This window comes from Eutrigla gurnardus (assembly GCF_963514095.1).
Source record: "Eutrigla gurnardus genome assembly, chromosome: 2".
In the NCBI taxonomy this organism is placed as follows: domain Eukaryota; kingdom Metazoa; phylum Chordata; class Actinopteri; order Perciformes; family Triglidae; genus Eutrigla; species Eutrigla gurnardus.
In genome coordinates this window covers 4090877-4107373 of record NC_139916.1, presented here as the reverse complement: position 1 = coordinate 4107373, position 16497 = coordinate 4090877, and the positions used below count along the sequence as shown (strand labels likewise).

The 16497-nt window shown below is 45.6% G+C and overlaps 1 protein-coding gene across 3 annotated transcripts in view; it reads left to right on the top strand.

Moving 5' to 3' along the window:
* The window catches only part of arhgef10la (Rho guanine nucleotide exchange factor (GEF) 10-like a), a 118799-nt gene that overhangs the window by 36190 nt on the left and 66112 nt on the right, over nt 1-16497 (top strand). For all 3 annotated transcript variants that reach the window (XM_084033308.1, XM_084033310.1, XM_084033309.1), the window contains 5 exons: nt 77-247; nt 2422-2567; nt 3418-3581; nt 6612-6727; nt 7976-8103. In XM_084033308.1, coding sequence (XP_083889434.1) covers nt 77-247; nt 2422-2567; nt 3418-3581; nt 6612-6727; nt 7976-8103 — 725 coding nt within the window. The remainder of the gene's footprint in view (nt 1-76; nt 248-2421; nt 2568-3417; nt 3582-6611; nt 6728-7975; nt 8104-16497) is intronic.

The following is a 16497-nucleotide window of genomic DNA, read 5'->3' as shown; positions in this document are numbered from 1 at the left end:
AGAAACCATAAACAGAGAGTGCTTTGGAATCATGTTCTTTCTTGAACTAGCAGCGTTCCCTGTGCCCTTTTTCTAGGACATGCTGAAGAACACACCGAAGGGCCACGTGGACCGGCTGCCCCTGCAGCTGGCCCTGACGGAGCTGGAGATGCTGGCTGAGAAGCTGAATGAACAGAAACGAGTAGCAGACCAGATTGCCGAAACTCAACAACTAGCCCGCAGCGTCACCGATCGCCTGCTCAGTAAGGTGACTGGATGCACACGCACTCCCTCCGTGCACACACACACACACACACACACACAATCAAATCAACTGTGAGCCCAGCCTCTGTGCCATTTAACACCCCTGCGTTGTTATCACTGTGAGCCAAACACCTATAAATTAAACTACTATATGGCAATCTCTTATATCACTTTCCCCACACATTAATCGAGGGAGGCATTTTTATTTGGAGAAATTATCTCCCAGAAATGATGCCCATTATCATTCCTAAACAGTACCGAATGCAATGGCAGAGGCGTTGCCTCTCCATTACCACATTGAAATTACAGCCCTGCCGCTGCAAATCTGAACAAATGCTGCTCTGAATAAGAAGAATTAGGGGGTAAATGAGACATTTAATTGGAAACTGTAAGAGAGCTATCTCTTTCACCCCGTCGCTCTTCTTCCTCCAGCTCCACTTGCACTCCCTTGGTTACTCTCTTGCTTACTTCCTCACTCCACTTATACACTCTTCTCTTTCCTTAGCGAGACTGCATCATCCTCCGTTTTCTTCTTCACTCTCTCTCACAAACACACACACACGCACACACACACACACACACACACACACACACACACACACACACACACACACACACACACACACACACACACACACACACACACACACACACACACACACACACACACACACATCCCTCTCTTTATTTCATACTGTCAGCCATTGCTTTCCAGGACTCTGAGATGAGCTGATTCGCCCAATCTCTTCCACTCCACACAGAATTCCATTTGCCGCGGTGACACAGCAGAATTCCAATAGGAAACAGTCTCCTCTATTGCCCCCATAACCATCCAATGAAATATTCATTCTTTGTCTCAAAGTATCTAAGTCGCCGGAATAGGACAGATAACAACGTGAGTGAGAATTTGCGCGCTCACACACACACACACACACACACACACACACACACACACACACACACACACACACTGGTGCAGTGCCCTCTGTGCCTGCTGATGCTCGGACACTTTAAGGGTGTATTCTTACAGCAGCCCCAACTCTTAAGGGAGTTATACAGTTTTGTGACCATCAAACGGCATTCCTATTCGGACTAATGACTCATTTTGTCTGTGATCTGAGTCGCAGCCAAAAGCCGCCACAGAATGCCTGCAGATAGTACTTCGTCTTCTTCCTCTTCCTCCTCCTCCTCCTGTGATACGTGGTCACATGTGTTACTGCACTGCAGGTTGCAGAACGGACACACAGCGGAGACTCATTATTCGCTGAAACGTGTGCCTCTTTGAACCAACATCAAAGTGTCGGGGTGCGAATGCCGTATGTGGACTCAACCTGCTGCTTGCACCGTACGTTGTGATGAGCCTGGCTTAGGCTGGCACAGTATACACAACAACAACAAAAAAATTATAATAAAAGGGAAAAGTTTAGGATTCAGTCATTAAAGAATCTGGATTAAAAGTGATGAAAAACAAAAGCTTTTTGTTTCTGTTCCCCTAAACATGTGGATGACAGGACGGCACAGCACGAGCCAACACACTGTAGCATCAATTACATCTGTTATTGGATTCGTTAGCTGTCTGTTGTGTAGGTGCAGCAAACTGTTTATGTGTGTATGTGCATGTGTAGCTTTCTTGTGGAAAATAATGTGTCATAATCTAAACCTTGTTTGGACAGATAGGTAGAAGTAGAGGTGGGAAAAATCATTTTTATTTTGGGCACATCGACGGTGTACAAATAGGAATTGGTTTGAAAGTTTTGAAGAAAAAAACTCATATTGAAATCCAAAATAGAGATGCAACCTTGATGCATAAGCAAACCGTGAGGTGACTGAGGACTCCCACCACTCGTAGATAACATGGTAGAGACAAATAAAAAGATCCGGAGCATCGCTTATTCGGAAAAGCATCTCCCGTTACTCCGTTAACTCGCAGTTTGTCTTTAGGCTCCTCTAGTCGCACAGTGAAAGAACAGTCGCTCTTTCACTAAGTTTGATGAATGAACCAGAGGTGTGTGTGTGTGTGTGTGTGAAATGACCTTCAGCAGCATGAATGTGTTGCTAATCCCTGATGAGACATCTCTTCCTCCCAAGGCTGACGTCTGTGTCCTCCAGGGTCTCGGCTCTGGAGGACTTTTGTCTCCTCCTGCCTCTGATCTGATTGCTGTGTCCTTTTTTTTTAAGCAACTGAACTCGGAGCAGGGGTCACTGGTCCTTTGTGAGACGCTCATCGAGACGGTGTACGGCGAGCGGGGACAAGTCCTGAAGTCGAAGGAGAGAAAGGTCTTCCTCTTTGATGATGTGCTCATCTGCGCCAACATAAATGTCAAGTAAGTCCCTCTTGTAGTACGAGTTGAGCTGAGTGCCCCTCGCATTCAAAAATACTTTGCTAATCCCTTCAGAACGCTCGCTTCCTGCACGAGTTTCCAAAAAGGAGAGTCTCTGCTGAGCTGCACAGTTAGGAGAAATAGCTATTAGGTGGCTAATGTGATGCTCTGGGTTTTTTTGCAAGGATACTTTGGCAAACGGCATAGGAAAGAGAAATAGCTGCTGGGGTTTTGAGCCCTATCTGGAGTTGCAGGAGCTTTATCAGCTTTAAACAAATGGTAGAAAGCCTAACTACAGCTACAGGAGTCCTAGATTACTGACATAAAACATTTTTTGGTTTCTTTCCAATTCATCTCCCGTGACAGCACCATTGATCACATCTCTCTCGCTCCCGCTCTCTCTCTCCCCTTCTCTTTCTCCCGAAGTAAACAGGAAAAGGGATTTTGTATATTTCGCAAAGCTCCTGTCAGAGATGTCGCTTAAAGCCCCCCCTTGTTCAGCCTTCAAAGTAATTATCGCTCTACGTCTCATTCAACTCGAGTGTCCCGAAGTTGACTTTGTCTGCCCTCCAGGATCTTGACAAACCCGATCACAATGTTGATTGTCTGCCTGATTACAGGAATACATGAATAGCAATGAACCCCTCCTCACAGCCAGGGGTACAATTTTGGCAGGGAACATGGGTGATCATACAGATTGTAATTCCCCCTCTCTCCCTCTCAAGTCTTCTTCATGACATCTCCCCTCCTATGGGGTTACAGCGCAGATAGAGGAGGGGTTGAATTTCTCTCAGGTTGTTTTCATTCGAAAAACCGAATTATTCTTATTTTCTTTCCTTCTTATCTCCACCAGGGGGCCTCCGGATATCAGCAGCCTGGTCCCCGTCGGCCCAAAGTACACCATGAAGTGGAGCGCCCCCTTGCAGCAGGTGCAAGTAGTGGAGGTGGGGCAGGAGGGCTCTCAAAGCAAAGAAACCTTCTTCCAACAGAGCGGGGCCAAGCGAGCCTGCACTTCAGGTAAAAAAAAAAAAAAAAAAAAAAGTCCTATCTCTTTCCTCCCCTCCGCTCCATGTGTCATCCTCTCGTTAATCTCATCACTTGGACTGACTTTTAGTCTTACTCTGACTCAGCGAGGCTAATCTGTATCTGTTCTCAAGTGTCCCGCAGAGGGGCTGGAGATGCATCCGCGCTGCTTGTCACTCTGATTGAGGATGGTGTTTGTGAGGAGGACAGTGATGACGGTCACTCGTTCCAATCTGCCTAGGGTGTTTTATCTTGGAGAGAGAGGAGAGAGATGAGGGGGTTGAGAGAGAGAGCCGCAACATCCCCACAGTCTCATTTCACTCTCTGATAGACCACAAACACATCGAGAGTGGAGTCATCAATCTGCAGAGATTATTCCCTCCTTTTCCAGGCCCAATTAGGAGAGCCGGTAGCAGTAGATAGGAATCGGCGGTTAAAAAACACCGGTTCTCTCGACCAGCCCTCGGTAAACTCCGGTGTATACAGAGCTTGACGAGATCCCTGATAAATGTGCCACGGGAGAAGGGAGATACAAAGCCTTATCAGGATGTAATGGTACAGGCTTTTTAAAGTTTCGGCTCCATGACTTAAATATTAATGGCGCCTTCTTCAGAGCTACCCCCGTGTCATGCTCGGCGAGCACCTACTGTTTCTGAGCGCTAGTTCAGATTCTCACCTGATTATGGTTCTGCTTTTTTTTTTTTCCTGTAGCGCACTGGTAGTGTGTAGTCGCAGCTCTGCTTGCAAGGGGATCTTTTAAGGTTAGCTCTCAATGTGGCTGTCTCTCTTCCTTTCACCTGCATCTAGCTCTGCAAATGTTATGCCTCACAGAGGGCGCTGGATTCTGACAATCCCTTTCTTTCTTTTTTTTTTACCCCCTTTTCGACACGGTGCAGTCACCGTAATCATTTCCATTCACAAACCTCCCCTGAACATCCATGGGACTGTTCCCCCAAATTTTCCATTCAGACAGCCTGTCCCATCTATTTATAGTTCCATCCCCTGTGATGTCATTCAGTGAGGGTGTCGAGTCTAAATCCTGCTCTCCCTCAGCATGGCTTGAAATGGAGTCATTTTTCATCTCTTGCAGGCCCTGGTGCCCTTCTTTATCCAAGCAAGCCGCCCTTAAGGGAAATGCAGGCTCCGTCTTTCTCACACTTCCATTTTGTCTCCACGTCTCTGTCGGACCCCGTCTCTTTCACCGTCCACTCTTGCCAACACACAGAAAGCACACCGGTTGTTTGGTCTCACGCCGTCTTACCTTCATCCTGCCTCCATTACGCCTCCCGTTATTGCTGCTTCTCTTTTGACCTGCTGTCAAGAGTGCAGTTTTTTATTTCCTGTCAGAAGCGTACCAGTGGGGCTTTGGCTGCGGATCAGACGGAGGGGGGTGTTGTTGATGCAGGTGTGGAAGCTGCATTGTCTTAAAATCCACCGGCACAGCAGCTATAGAGTGCTCGATCGCCGACTTATTCCTGGAGAAAGCAGGGATGGACCTCTTTGGTCTCTGGCCTCTCACACACCAGCGGGGCTACACGCCTGGCCGCCGATGTGAATAGCCATGTCTGAATGTTGAAAACCATATCCTGCCTCACCAACGGGATTACGCTGGATTACAACTCAGCACATTCACCTCTCGGGGCCGTAGCCAACAGCGGGGCCCGCGGAGGAATCAACGAACCTGTACAGGGGTCCAGGAAATCCCCTTTGGAGAGGACGGGCAGACATTGTTCCCGCAGCTCTGCAGGACAGCCTTTTATATTCAGATGTCTCACCTATTGATTCCCTTGCATAGGTGACATATGTCATTGGTGGCCCGTGACAGAGATCCCATTAAACCCCAACAGCGACAACGGAGGTCTTTAAATAACCAATGCGAGCCAACCACTCTCTTACGGGTGGTTTTACTCTCTCTCTCTATGTCTCTCTCTCTCCATTTATGCACATGGGTAGACAAAAGACGGCGGGTCCCTTCGGAGGAGCACGCCTCACTACGCCCGCCTACCGGCTCAGCTCTTTCTGCTACTTTATTATGTGGCAGCGGTGACAGCGCAGGACAGAGCTCCCCAGTAAAATCTACCTGCAGAATTTAATTAGGCAGTCCTCATGGAGCCTGCTGCCGTGGAGACGTAGGCCAGGGGGGGGGGGGGGGACGGGGGACGGCAGACAGGAGGAGACACAGCTATTGATTCGCAAGCAGCAGTGGGGGAGAGAGAGAGAGAGTTTGAAGGTAGCGGCGGGTCTCAAATCGATGCTGAAGTTGTCTAATGAGACACCTGCATTCCCATTGGCAAGCAAAAGGGCATCATAGCTCCAAATAACAGTTTCTCCATCAGATTTTTTTTTTTTTTTACTCATAAATTCATCCCCAGTAGTTCAACAAATAGTGAAGATCGATCCATCTGCACATCGAACCTCTTTTATTAGTGCCACTGGAGTTCCAGCTAAAGGGAACTTTTCTTTCTGCATTTCCACTCGTTCTCCGAGGCAGTGTTATTGTTTTCTCTGAGCGTGGTGCACTTTGACCTTGAATGTTCGTCTATATTTCAAGCCTGCATCAGGATGGTTGACCACGTATGTCCATTGTATTTATTTTTGAGATTGTATCCTTTAAATCAGAGGTCTTCAACCTTTTCCAGGCCCTCAAGGCTTATAGTGACCCCCATTACATATTGTATAAAACAGTGTTCCTTATTAAACCGGGTCAATAATAATGTATAATGCAGCCTATAGTGCCATGTATAACGGACCCCCTGCAGTAACTATGTGGACCCCCTAGGGGTCCCGGACCCCTGTTAAAGATCTCTGCTTTAAATGATTAGCAATAAAAAAATTAAACTTCCATTCTTAGACTTTTTGTCACCGTGTGTGTTCAATTTTGGGCTGTCTTTTGAATTAAACAATCAATTTGAAGAAATCACTTTGAGCGTTGTGTAACTGATGTAACTGATGGCATTTTCATTTTTTTGACATTTTGCTTGTGATAATACAAACTCATGACTTTGTGTGTCGCCCTCTTCTCAGGCAAAGCGATCCTCGGCCCTCCGCGTCTTTACCACGAGCTGCAGGAACTGCAACACGACCTTTCCGTCGTGGAGGAGGTCACGCTCCTCATCGGCACCATGCAGGGGATGTACCAGGTGAGCTCCACTTCTACTGTGGTTTCACTGTCTCACGAGGAAAACAAATGTGTGTCATTATATTTATAATGCAACAAAGTCAGCTGACGGGTAAGGTTTCCTCAGTCCAACTGACTCTGCAGGCCAAAGCGCTGAATTTAGCACACCACTACACAGCTCCGTTCTCTCTAAAAGCCTTTTGTTCAAATTGGCCTCTTAACGACAAAAAAAAAAGCCCACAGAATGACCTTCAAACCGGACCCCCCTTCCGAAAACTGCTTTCATTGCTACCTATTATTTATAAGCCAGTTATCTAAATACATTGGCTGAATATATGTATATGGAAATAGCAATGTATTCCGTAAACGGCAGCTAACTTTACAGTAGATCCAAAGCCCTGAGAACACACGGAGGAATCACAGGAGGGAGCGAAGACGAAATTGAAGTATGCGGCGCTAATTTGAATCGCCGCTTTCAGAGCAAACTAAGAGATCAAGTCCGGATGGTACAAGGAAAACCATTAGGGGGAGATCCCTTTCTTGTTTTCCTCTTAAAGAAATTGCAAAAAGGATAGTGAAGTCTCCCATCTGTCTCCTCATCAACAGTCCCACAATGGTGGGAATGACATATTCCCTCTGATATTCTCACACAGAAGTGTCAGATTCACCATGTTAGGAAAGATATCCGCTCCCGTGGCGTTCAAATCAGGACACTTCCCAGTAGTGTGCCACTAACACATTAACGCCAGCGTACTCTACACGAGACAACCAGGGAGATGTACTCCGGCAATCACCAAAGAGCCTCTCAGGCTAATGGCGGCACCTTTTTGCCTCCTTGCATAATGAGCACGGTGTCCTCAGGAGAAGCGATACTGGCCCTGCCGCCAAAATGACTGATTTTCACTTTCCACTCCAGTTCTAATACCCGTCTACCGAACAAACAGACAAAGTAGTTCTGCACAGCTCATTGACTTCGGAAATTTGATTTGATTCTCTCTGACTTGAAGGACGAGGTTTTACTGTAAAATTGGATGCTGGTGTTGAAGTAAATTCAAAGTTACATTTGAGGGGATGAAAATGCCACAACCGCGTAGCATCAAATGATTGTACTGAGATTTTAATGCCCGTGGATGTGTGGTTGTTTGTGTGTTTTTTAAGAACATTAATATGCAAGTACAGTACTCGTGTCTGGGTGAGATGACCTGCTGCACGCCACAGCCGAGAAAACTGGTTTTTAATTGCGTGTCTGTTTCCCCCCCCTCATCAAAAGAACCTGAACACCACGGTGGCACAGGACTGGTGTCTGGCTCTACAGAGGCTTATTCGCATCAAAGAAGAACAGATCCAGAGTGCTAACAAATGTCGCTTACGCCTGCAGGTGCCTGGCAGGCCAGACAAGTGAGTAGTACCTCATACGGATGTGCTCCGGAGTAAAATGTACTGTGTATGACAACATAAATGACCAGCAAACAGCAAAGGCAACAAAAAGGGCGATGCCAGAAGCTTTTCCTGTGTTGGTAGCTGTTGTTTTATAAAGTTCCTCAAGAGGCAAATACAGCATAATTTGTGATCCCTTTAAAAGCACAGTAAACAGTAAAATAGCTTCACAAAAATGACGCATTCACTACTAAAAGATAACAGCCATAGTCGAACACTTTAAAGAACACGCAAACAAGGATTGTGATGTTTCTATCTGATGAAATATAGAAGAAAAGTCAGGGACATTGTGGTTACATATGTGCACTTAGATCACTTAGCCAACAGCACATCCTGAACCTCTCGCAAATTAGAGGCGAGGACAGTTTATCCCGTCGCGAGTGGGTAATTACCTGACTCAAATAATTAATCTTCAGTACTCGGATGGAATAATGAAAAGCCTCCACAAAAGCTTCCTTTTTTTTTGCGGGGAGGAAATGAGACACTTCTTGCTTCAGCTTGTTATCTGGTACTCACCGAATGTAGACTGAGTTTAAAGCAGCCGTGTGTCTCATGTGGTATTCTCGAACCCTTTCTTCTATCTGTGCCGTCTATCTTGTGAAAGCACCATCACTGCATCTTGTTCTTCACACCACCCAAGACGATGACGAGTGTGTGGTGCCAGAAAAGCCATAGAGCTAGGTCTGACTATGCGAGACTAACTTTAACCTCACTAACAGCCATATTTGCTGTGGATTTGTACGTTACTAACCTACAGTGTTTCGTTTTTATGTAAATGTATGGCTTCAAAGTCGATGCATCGGAACGTTTAAGTTCTTAGTTCAAACTGTTTCGTTCATCTGAGCACTTATGCAGTTCATAGCGAGTTACCTTGTCACACTAAGGATCTTAAAGTGGTTGTCTTAATGCCAAAGTGGATCCTGGTGGGTGGAGTGACTGCCGAATCACTGAACGCCTACTTAGAGAAGAACAAAGATGGCAAGAGGAGAGCATATGAGTAGCTTAGAGTACTGCAGAGGAACTGGGAATAGCAAATAATGGCAGATTATAATGGATCCCATTTCGTGGTTTCTTGTGGGGATAGGATAAGAAACTGGCAGGGGAGGGAGAAAAAGGGGGGGAAAGATTGCAATGAGAAGCCAGAGCCCTGCTGAGAGAAACTAAGCAGGAGAAGAAGAAGAAGGAAGAAAGAAAGAAAAGAGTGAGAGTGATGATCGACCTCCCCCATGAAAGAGTTGGCTCGGTGCCGGCAGGGCAGCGGCAGTCAGAAGAGTGGGCCTAATGCTTCAGAGCCAGGGAGAATCAAACTGTGCCAAGCCAAGCTAAAGTGACAGCTTGAGCAGCGGAGCTGTGCAGATCTCAGTTCTCCCACATCTCCCAGCTTCCTCGTCGGCCGTCACACCAGGCCTGCGAGGCCAATCTGCTTACTCAGATGTTTGGTGGAGCCAGATGTCACGCTTACAAGAGAGTCCCCCGAATTCCCCTTCAAGGGGTACCCGTTCTTCTGATAACGTCTTTAGCTTAACTTACGTCCGAGCTACAGATTTGCATTTCAAACCTTGAATAATAGAGAGCAAGACCTCCGTTGGACCTGGAGATGGAGCCATAGGAGTTTTTTTTTTGTGGAGAGGTGAAAGGTAATAATGTCAGCTGAAAGAACCAATCCTGGGTGTGTGATAGCAATGTAATTGAGGCTGGGCCTTGGTGTCAGGTGGCTGGAGCCGGCAGTGAGCCTCAGGGTCTGGGGGGGTGACAGGTGGCACGGCGGGTGCCTGAGCCGTTCTGACACTACCCAGGGTGCAGCCGTGGCAGATTGCAGGGGAGATCAGCGGGCAGACCGGCTCTGTCTCTCTTACAAACAAACACATCCACACAAACATCGCTTGTTCCTTGGTTTCTCGTTTTGTTGCTAATACGAGTCATCTACAGGGCACCAGTGTCTGCAAGTTACATTTATTCATACATGCATCCTGCTGACAAATGCACCTGCACACAAAACCAGCATGCATCTCGGACACAAAGACACATAGCCTGAGCCTTTGCTCTGCCGGTGAGAGAGTGGGACCACATCAGGGACCCCCCCTGCACCGAGTTGGTCCCCTCCTGTCTGGCTGCAAGGGACTCTCTGCAGTCAGGCAGCACATCACAGCCTCCACACTCCAAACAGACCGAGTACGTGGAGAGAATCCTGACTGCTGCCTCAAAGGCACCCAGCCTACGTGTGACAGCAGTTCATTAACATCCTCTTTTACTGCGCCTGCTGGAGCAACCACAGGCACAGACGCATAGGAACAGTATTGTAAAGCCTGCAGCCACTTTTTTTTCCTTCATGGACCCCTTTTTATGGAGGCTCTGCAGGCTACCTTCAAGGCGAAAAGGCAGGCCGTACATTCTCAGTCATACTATGACTGATGTGGCTGCTCCCCAAGAGTGTCTTTATGACCTTATTTCAGTATCTGGACTAGACCTGCTCCGATACTGATATAGGACGTTGGTCCGATAAACACTGCTGGATCGGGCATCAGTGACGATAGGCTGATCTGGCATCGGATACCATTATTTTAATAACTAACAATTCAATACATTTTATGTATTTGTTAGATTTTGTTTTCCAGCCTGATGTTGCCTTACACATAAAAGAATGAGGACAGTCACTTTCACAGTGAGGCAAACACAAGTATCTGGGTTCTGGGTATCTGAATGTCGATACCCAGAACCAATGTATCAATATTCAGGACTGAAAAAGTCTGATTGGTGCATCCACAGTCTAACATCAGAAGGGTGTCTCTGATTGGTCGATGTGCTGTGGAAAGGTGCATGGCAGGATTTTTTTCTGGAGTACAGCAAAGCAGATACTAGCCTTCCAAACACAAAGTCTGTCACTTAGTGAGTCAATGAGCAGGCGAGTGATGAAGCTACATCATTGGTTGGTCGAGTTGGAGTTTCCTCATTGGCCGTGACTCTTTCTGTTGCACATAAGAGTGTTTCTGCTGGTAATGTCTTTACCCCCATGATCAATCATCTGATCCACTGCCTCAGTGTAATAATGCAGCTGTTGGTGCTATGCAACACCTTTCTTATTATTACCGCAGAGCTCGACCGAGAAAGTCTAATTTGAGAAATGTAATAATAATAATAATAATTAATATTATTTATGGGTGCCTTTCTAAATACTCAAGGTCACCGTACAAAATCAAATAAGAGCAATCAACGTTCATAACAGCGAGCAAAACATAAAACAGTGCAAGGAGCATTAAGGGGGAACCCTAAAATATATATTTTTAGAGAAGTTTAACTCTTTTGAGGAATAACTTGTCATCTTAGTAGCTAACTGACTTAAGCGATGCTGTAGTAGCGATCTCTCTAAAGCACACCTAACTTTATTGTATATTTTACTTTAATTGGGACCATAATTTACAAAATGAACATCATGCTGCATTAAAAAAAAGATTTGAAACCTCATGTTTACAATGTTTACTGAGATAATAAATCAAGTGAGAAGTAGGATCATTTTCTCATAGACTTCTATACAATGTGACTTCTTTTTGCAACCAGATGAGTCGCCCTAAAGAGAATGCCAGTATTTGGCTTCACTTTTCCGAACGGAGTTTAGTTTGGTGAACCGACAGTTTAAAGGGAACACTTATCTCCCACACTGATCTCATTGAACTCAAACTTAAAATTTTTTGAAGACGATGTTCCTGTAAAATCACGTCCTTATGCTTTATTGTGTAATGGTGAACAACCTCCACTCCTCGCATTCACACATGTAGACACATTCACACCTGGGCCAAGAATAACAACAATCCTCCACTTTTAGCTAATGCAGAGAGGCTGCAGCTGAAGGACACAGCACTTTGCCTTGATCAACAGTAGTGGAAACGTTTGTGTTGCCCCTCGAGTTGTCAAAAAATAGGAAGCTCCTTTGCTCATTTATTGAGGAGGTATTCTATCTAATCTTCAATTACCATATGCCCTAGATTCATTTTAATATAGACTGCTGTTTTGAAAATTAGGATTTATGTTTATTTGATACAGATGCCAGCTTATAACCTTAACACTCGACACCCTGCTAACTAACTGTTGTACTTGAGGATGGGTGGTCGTGTGAGTGGGGACAGTTAGCCAGCATGCATGCGTTGATTCTCCAGAAAAACACAATTTTCTGGCCAGCCACAAAAAAGAAAAAAACAAACTATTTAATTAGGTTCATCATTCAGGGTCCTCTGCAGACAGTTAATGAGAAAAAAAACACCCTCCTGGTACACAACACATTGGCCTTCCTCCATTTTCCTGCCGAGTGAAAAACAGACCGACCGGTTTGTTGGAGTTTTTTTCAGCTTTCATAAGCAGTCACCTGCTGTCTGCGGCCAATCAGGGAGGAGCTCTGGAATTACACCCAGGTGGCATCAATCTCAACCTCATTCGGAGCCAATTGTTCAAATGCACTTTGGCAAAAGATATTAATCGCATTGGATCCTCTCTCGAGACTCATAAATATTGTTAGTGAAGTAAAAAAACAAGTGAATATTCGCCTGAATCTTTGGATCTGACTGACTTATCAAACAGGAACATTTGAGACGGATATTTTAAAGGGGAAGTGCACTCCTTCTTCTTAAAGGGTCGGGCGGCTCAGAATTAAAGTCCTCGCAGAAAACCTGTGTGAGCAGAGAGACAAGTGACTTCACAGCTATTGTATATGTTAAAAGATGAATTATTCCTCCCATACCACTTAATGAGATGATGTATTTGGAGAAAACAGACTCATTGACACAAATCAGATTTTTCATGCTGTCTTAATGCAGTTATAAAATATTTAACAATTTCCCTCCTGGCGATCAATAAAGTATTTCTGATTCCGTCCAAATGAAATAAAGCTGAAGCAGTAAATACCTCGATGCACTGTATATCCACTACGGGGTGACTTTACCCCCAAGTAGATATTTGAGGGTGACATTTAGCTTGTTGTAAATTCTACTCAAAAGCAAAGATGGACGAACAGAATAATGAACTTTTCATTGAACACTGGGGGCCCTAGTTTCGTAGACCAGGCGCAGTCAGCTTTCAGCGCACCTGCGCCGCGCCGACAGGGTGTGTCCGCCTGGACTTTGCAAGTTTCGTGCACCGCGCAGGCACACCTCCTGTCTCGCCCACCGGCGCAAGTGGGAAAGAGGGAGGAGAAGAAGGCGTGAGTGGGAGACGAGGCGTGGACTGGGATTAACACAGCCGATTCAGATCTTCACCAATCAAATGAGCTCCTCTCCTCTCCTTTAATGCGTTAGGGGAGGTTCAGTGCAAGTTCCGTCACTTGACAACCCGATGACAGAAGCAGCGCCGCCGCTCCCACCACGCGCATCACGCGCTGTGCGCGCGTATCATAATAATAACAATGCCCATATTATCAAAAACAGGAGAGAGAGAGGGAGATGTTTTGGTCCGAGAGGCTGAGTTTACGTTACGCGTGCCATCCGCCTTTGATCTGACGGGACAATCTATATAGATATAAATCCACGTGTTGATTCAATTAGTTGCATTAAATAGTGTTTGTTGTGATTATTTATTGCATTTAAATGTGCCTGGAACTGTGGAAACCTGCTTGTGAGGTCTCGGTGACGTGTGCGCACTGCGCGCCGTCAGCCAAACTTCCACTCCGCCAGCTGTGATTCGCCTTGAATGAATGGACTTTATTTACGCCTTGCGCCGAAAGTAGACCAGGTTGGAGCTGGCGAGCTTTCAGCGCAGTCTCGGCGAGGCTTTTTGCCACGAAACTTCCGCTACGCCAAGCTGAATCTGTGACGCCTCCCCCTGCTGCGCCGCCACACCCATCTTGGCGCAGGCGATCCACCAAACTGCCAAACTGACCGTGCGCAAGGCTGCGCTGGTCGAAACTTGCATTGCGCCGGCTCCGCCACCCTGCGCCGCCCTGCGCTGCGCCACGAAACTAGGGCCCTGGGTCACCACTCTCTGGTAGCAAAGTCCAGAATATACATTCCACCAAGCAGTGTGTACAAACAGTGTGATTTTATGGTTAGCAGAAAAGGTGACAGCCAGGTATTAACTTGTGATCAACAGTATGCAGGAGTGTAAAGAGTACTGCAGTATCCTCCTCAAGTAGAAGTACCGTTAGTTGATTGAAATTATACACAAAAAGAGTAGAAAAAAATGACTAAAGAACAATTTAAAAAGTAGCTCAACTGAAGAGTACTCCAAGTAAAATTTCCTTAGTTACTCTCTTTACAAACAGGATACGTCTAATGTAGTGAACTGAAGAAAGGAAGGTCGTTACATAGAAAGATAGAACTATACAGATATTTGAATTGGAAGCATTTAGTAGCATATTTCAGTTCCATAACTTCTGACACATTGTACCTGGAAGATATTTCGATTATAGATACTTCGCAGTAGAAGACAGGAGTTGTTCAAGTACGGCTGCCTCGATGGTGGCAGTACTTGTTTTCTGCAGGTACAATTACTGCTTAAACCTACTTAGTCAGGTGCAAATATGACTTGACCCCCAAAAAATTCTAACAAAAGGTTTGTCAGTGGATTATAGTAGTATCAGATGTACTTATAAACATACTAAAAGTTTACCAAAGTGTGATACTCAGAAAGGTCCCAATTTAAAAATGGCCACCGCCAGGTCCTTAAAATGACCATTACTTCTTTGTATTCCTCCTAGACCAGGAATACTGGTATCTGATACATGTTTTAGCCATTTAATATTCTAATTAGCATATGTGCATGATGAATAAGTGATTACAAGTACAATTATATATTAAAGTGAATGTTTACAAGCATATTTATGTGAAAAATAAGTACAATTGCATATTTCTCCTTTCTCGTATCATTTTGCCTTGTATTGGTGGTTTCTGTGGTTCGTAACCATTCTTTTGATTCCAATAAAGAATAAATTAACTAGAACTGTGTGGTACTGTAAAATTAGTCAAAACAGGGCTGCCACGTGAAGGCTCAGTACCGCTAACCCCAAAAATGTTTTTGTTTTCCATCCATCCATCGTCTACCGCTTATCCTGTATTCAGGGTCGCGGGTGGGCTGGAGCCGATCCCAGCTGTCATTGGGCGAAGGCAGGGTACACCCTGGGCGGACCTGTCCACACGAAAACGTATTTAGTGCGTAAACACAGAAGTCTTGTGCGTTTCGCCCTGCCGTCCATACGAATCCGGCGTTTTTAATGCCTGAAAACGCACTTTTTTGAAACCAGCTCTCAGGGTGGAAAAGTGAAAAACGACACCCCTCCGTTTCGTGATCGTTTTCGTGTGGACGACGAAAACAAATATGCTGACGTCATCGCCCCGCTCCTCGACGTCAACAACAATAACGGCGGCCCCCGTGCTCGTAGCAGATATTCCGCTAGTCTGTACGCCGGCGTATCAGGACCACTGTATGAAAAAAAAAAAAAACTGAGCCGAGAGAGGGGGGCGATATTCCGGGAAAAAAGGCGCAGATATGCTACTTTATTACGATGCTAACAAACAACCGCTAGCTAACTTCCCATGAATGTAGGCATTTATTTGTCTAATTAATCCATCCCAACGTGTGACAACGCCTCGTCACGGTCCTTAGGGTGACGGCTGTTGGTGCTTATTGTTGGTTTTATTTATACGGGCCAAATTGTCATCTTATGTGTGTTTATTGATCGGGTGGTTGGGCGGAGATTAGCCGTAACTCACGTGTTGCCATAGCAATGTCAAACATCCGGTCAAGCTCCGTCTCTTCGTCTGCATTTTTGTAGCAGAAACAGCGCCACATATCGGCCTGGAATATGAACTACGCTGAGTCATTTTCAGTGGATTCGTCTGGACGCAGATGTTCTTGAAACGACGCCAAGGCAAAAGGGAGAAAAAAAGTTTGTTTTGCTTCGTCTGGACGGCCCCGTAGAGACAGACAACCATTCACGCACATTCACACCTACGGGCAATTTAGAGTGATCAATTAACCTATCCCCATCCTGCATGTCTTTGGGAGGAAGCCAGAGAACCCACACTCACACGGGGAGAACATGCAAACTCCACACCCAGGAATCGAACCTGGGACCCTCTCGCTGTGAGGCGACAGTGCTACCCACTACACCACTGTGCAGCCCATTTTTTATATATATATTTTTTTTGCCTTTTTTATATAAATATTTTCTCTGTCTATCTTTTTCTATTTTGTTCAGATTGTTTCCTCCTCTTATGGTTGATTTTTTTATATTTGTTTTGCACTGTGACCTTCACTGGATTTACCATTAGTCATCACACTCTTCGTCCCATAGAGGTGGATTATTGTGATTCTCGCAATTCTCAAGTTGGCATGGTCTACAAGCAGGCATACATGGTAGTCCATATGCCCTGC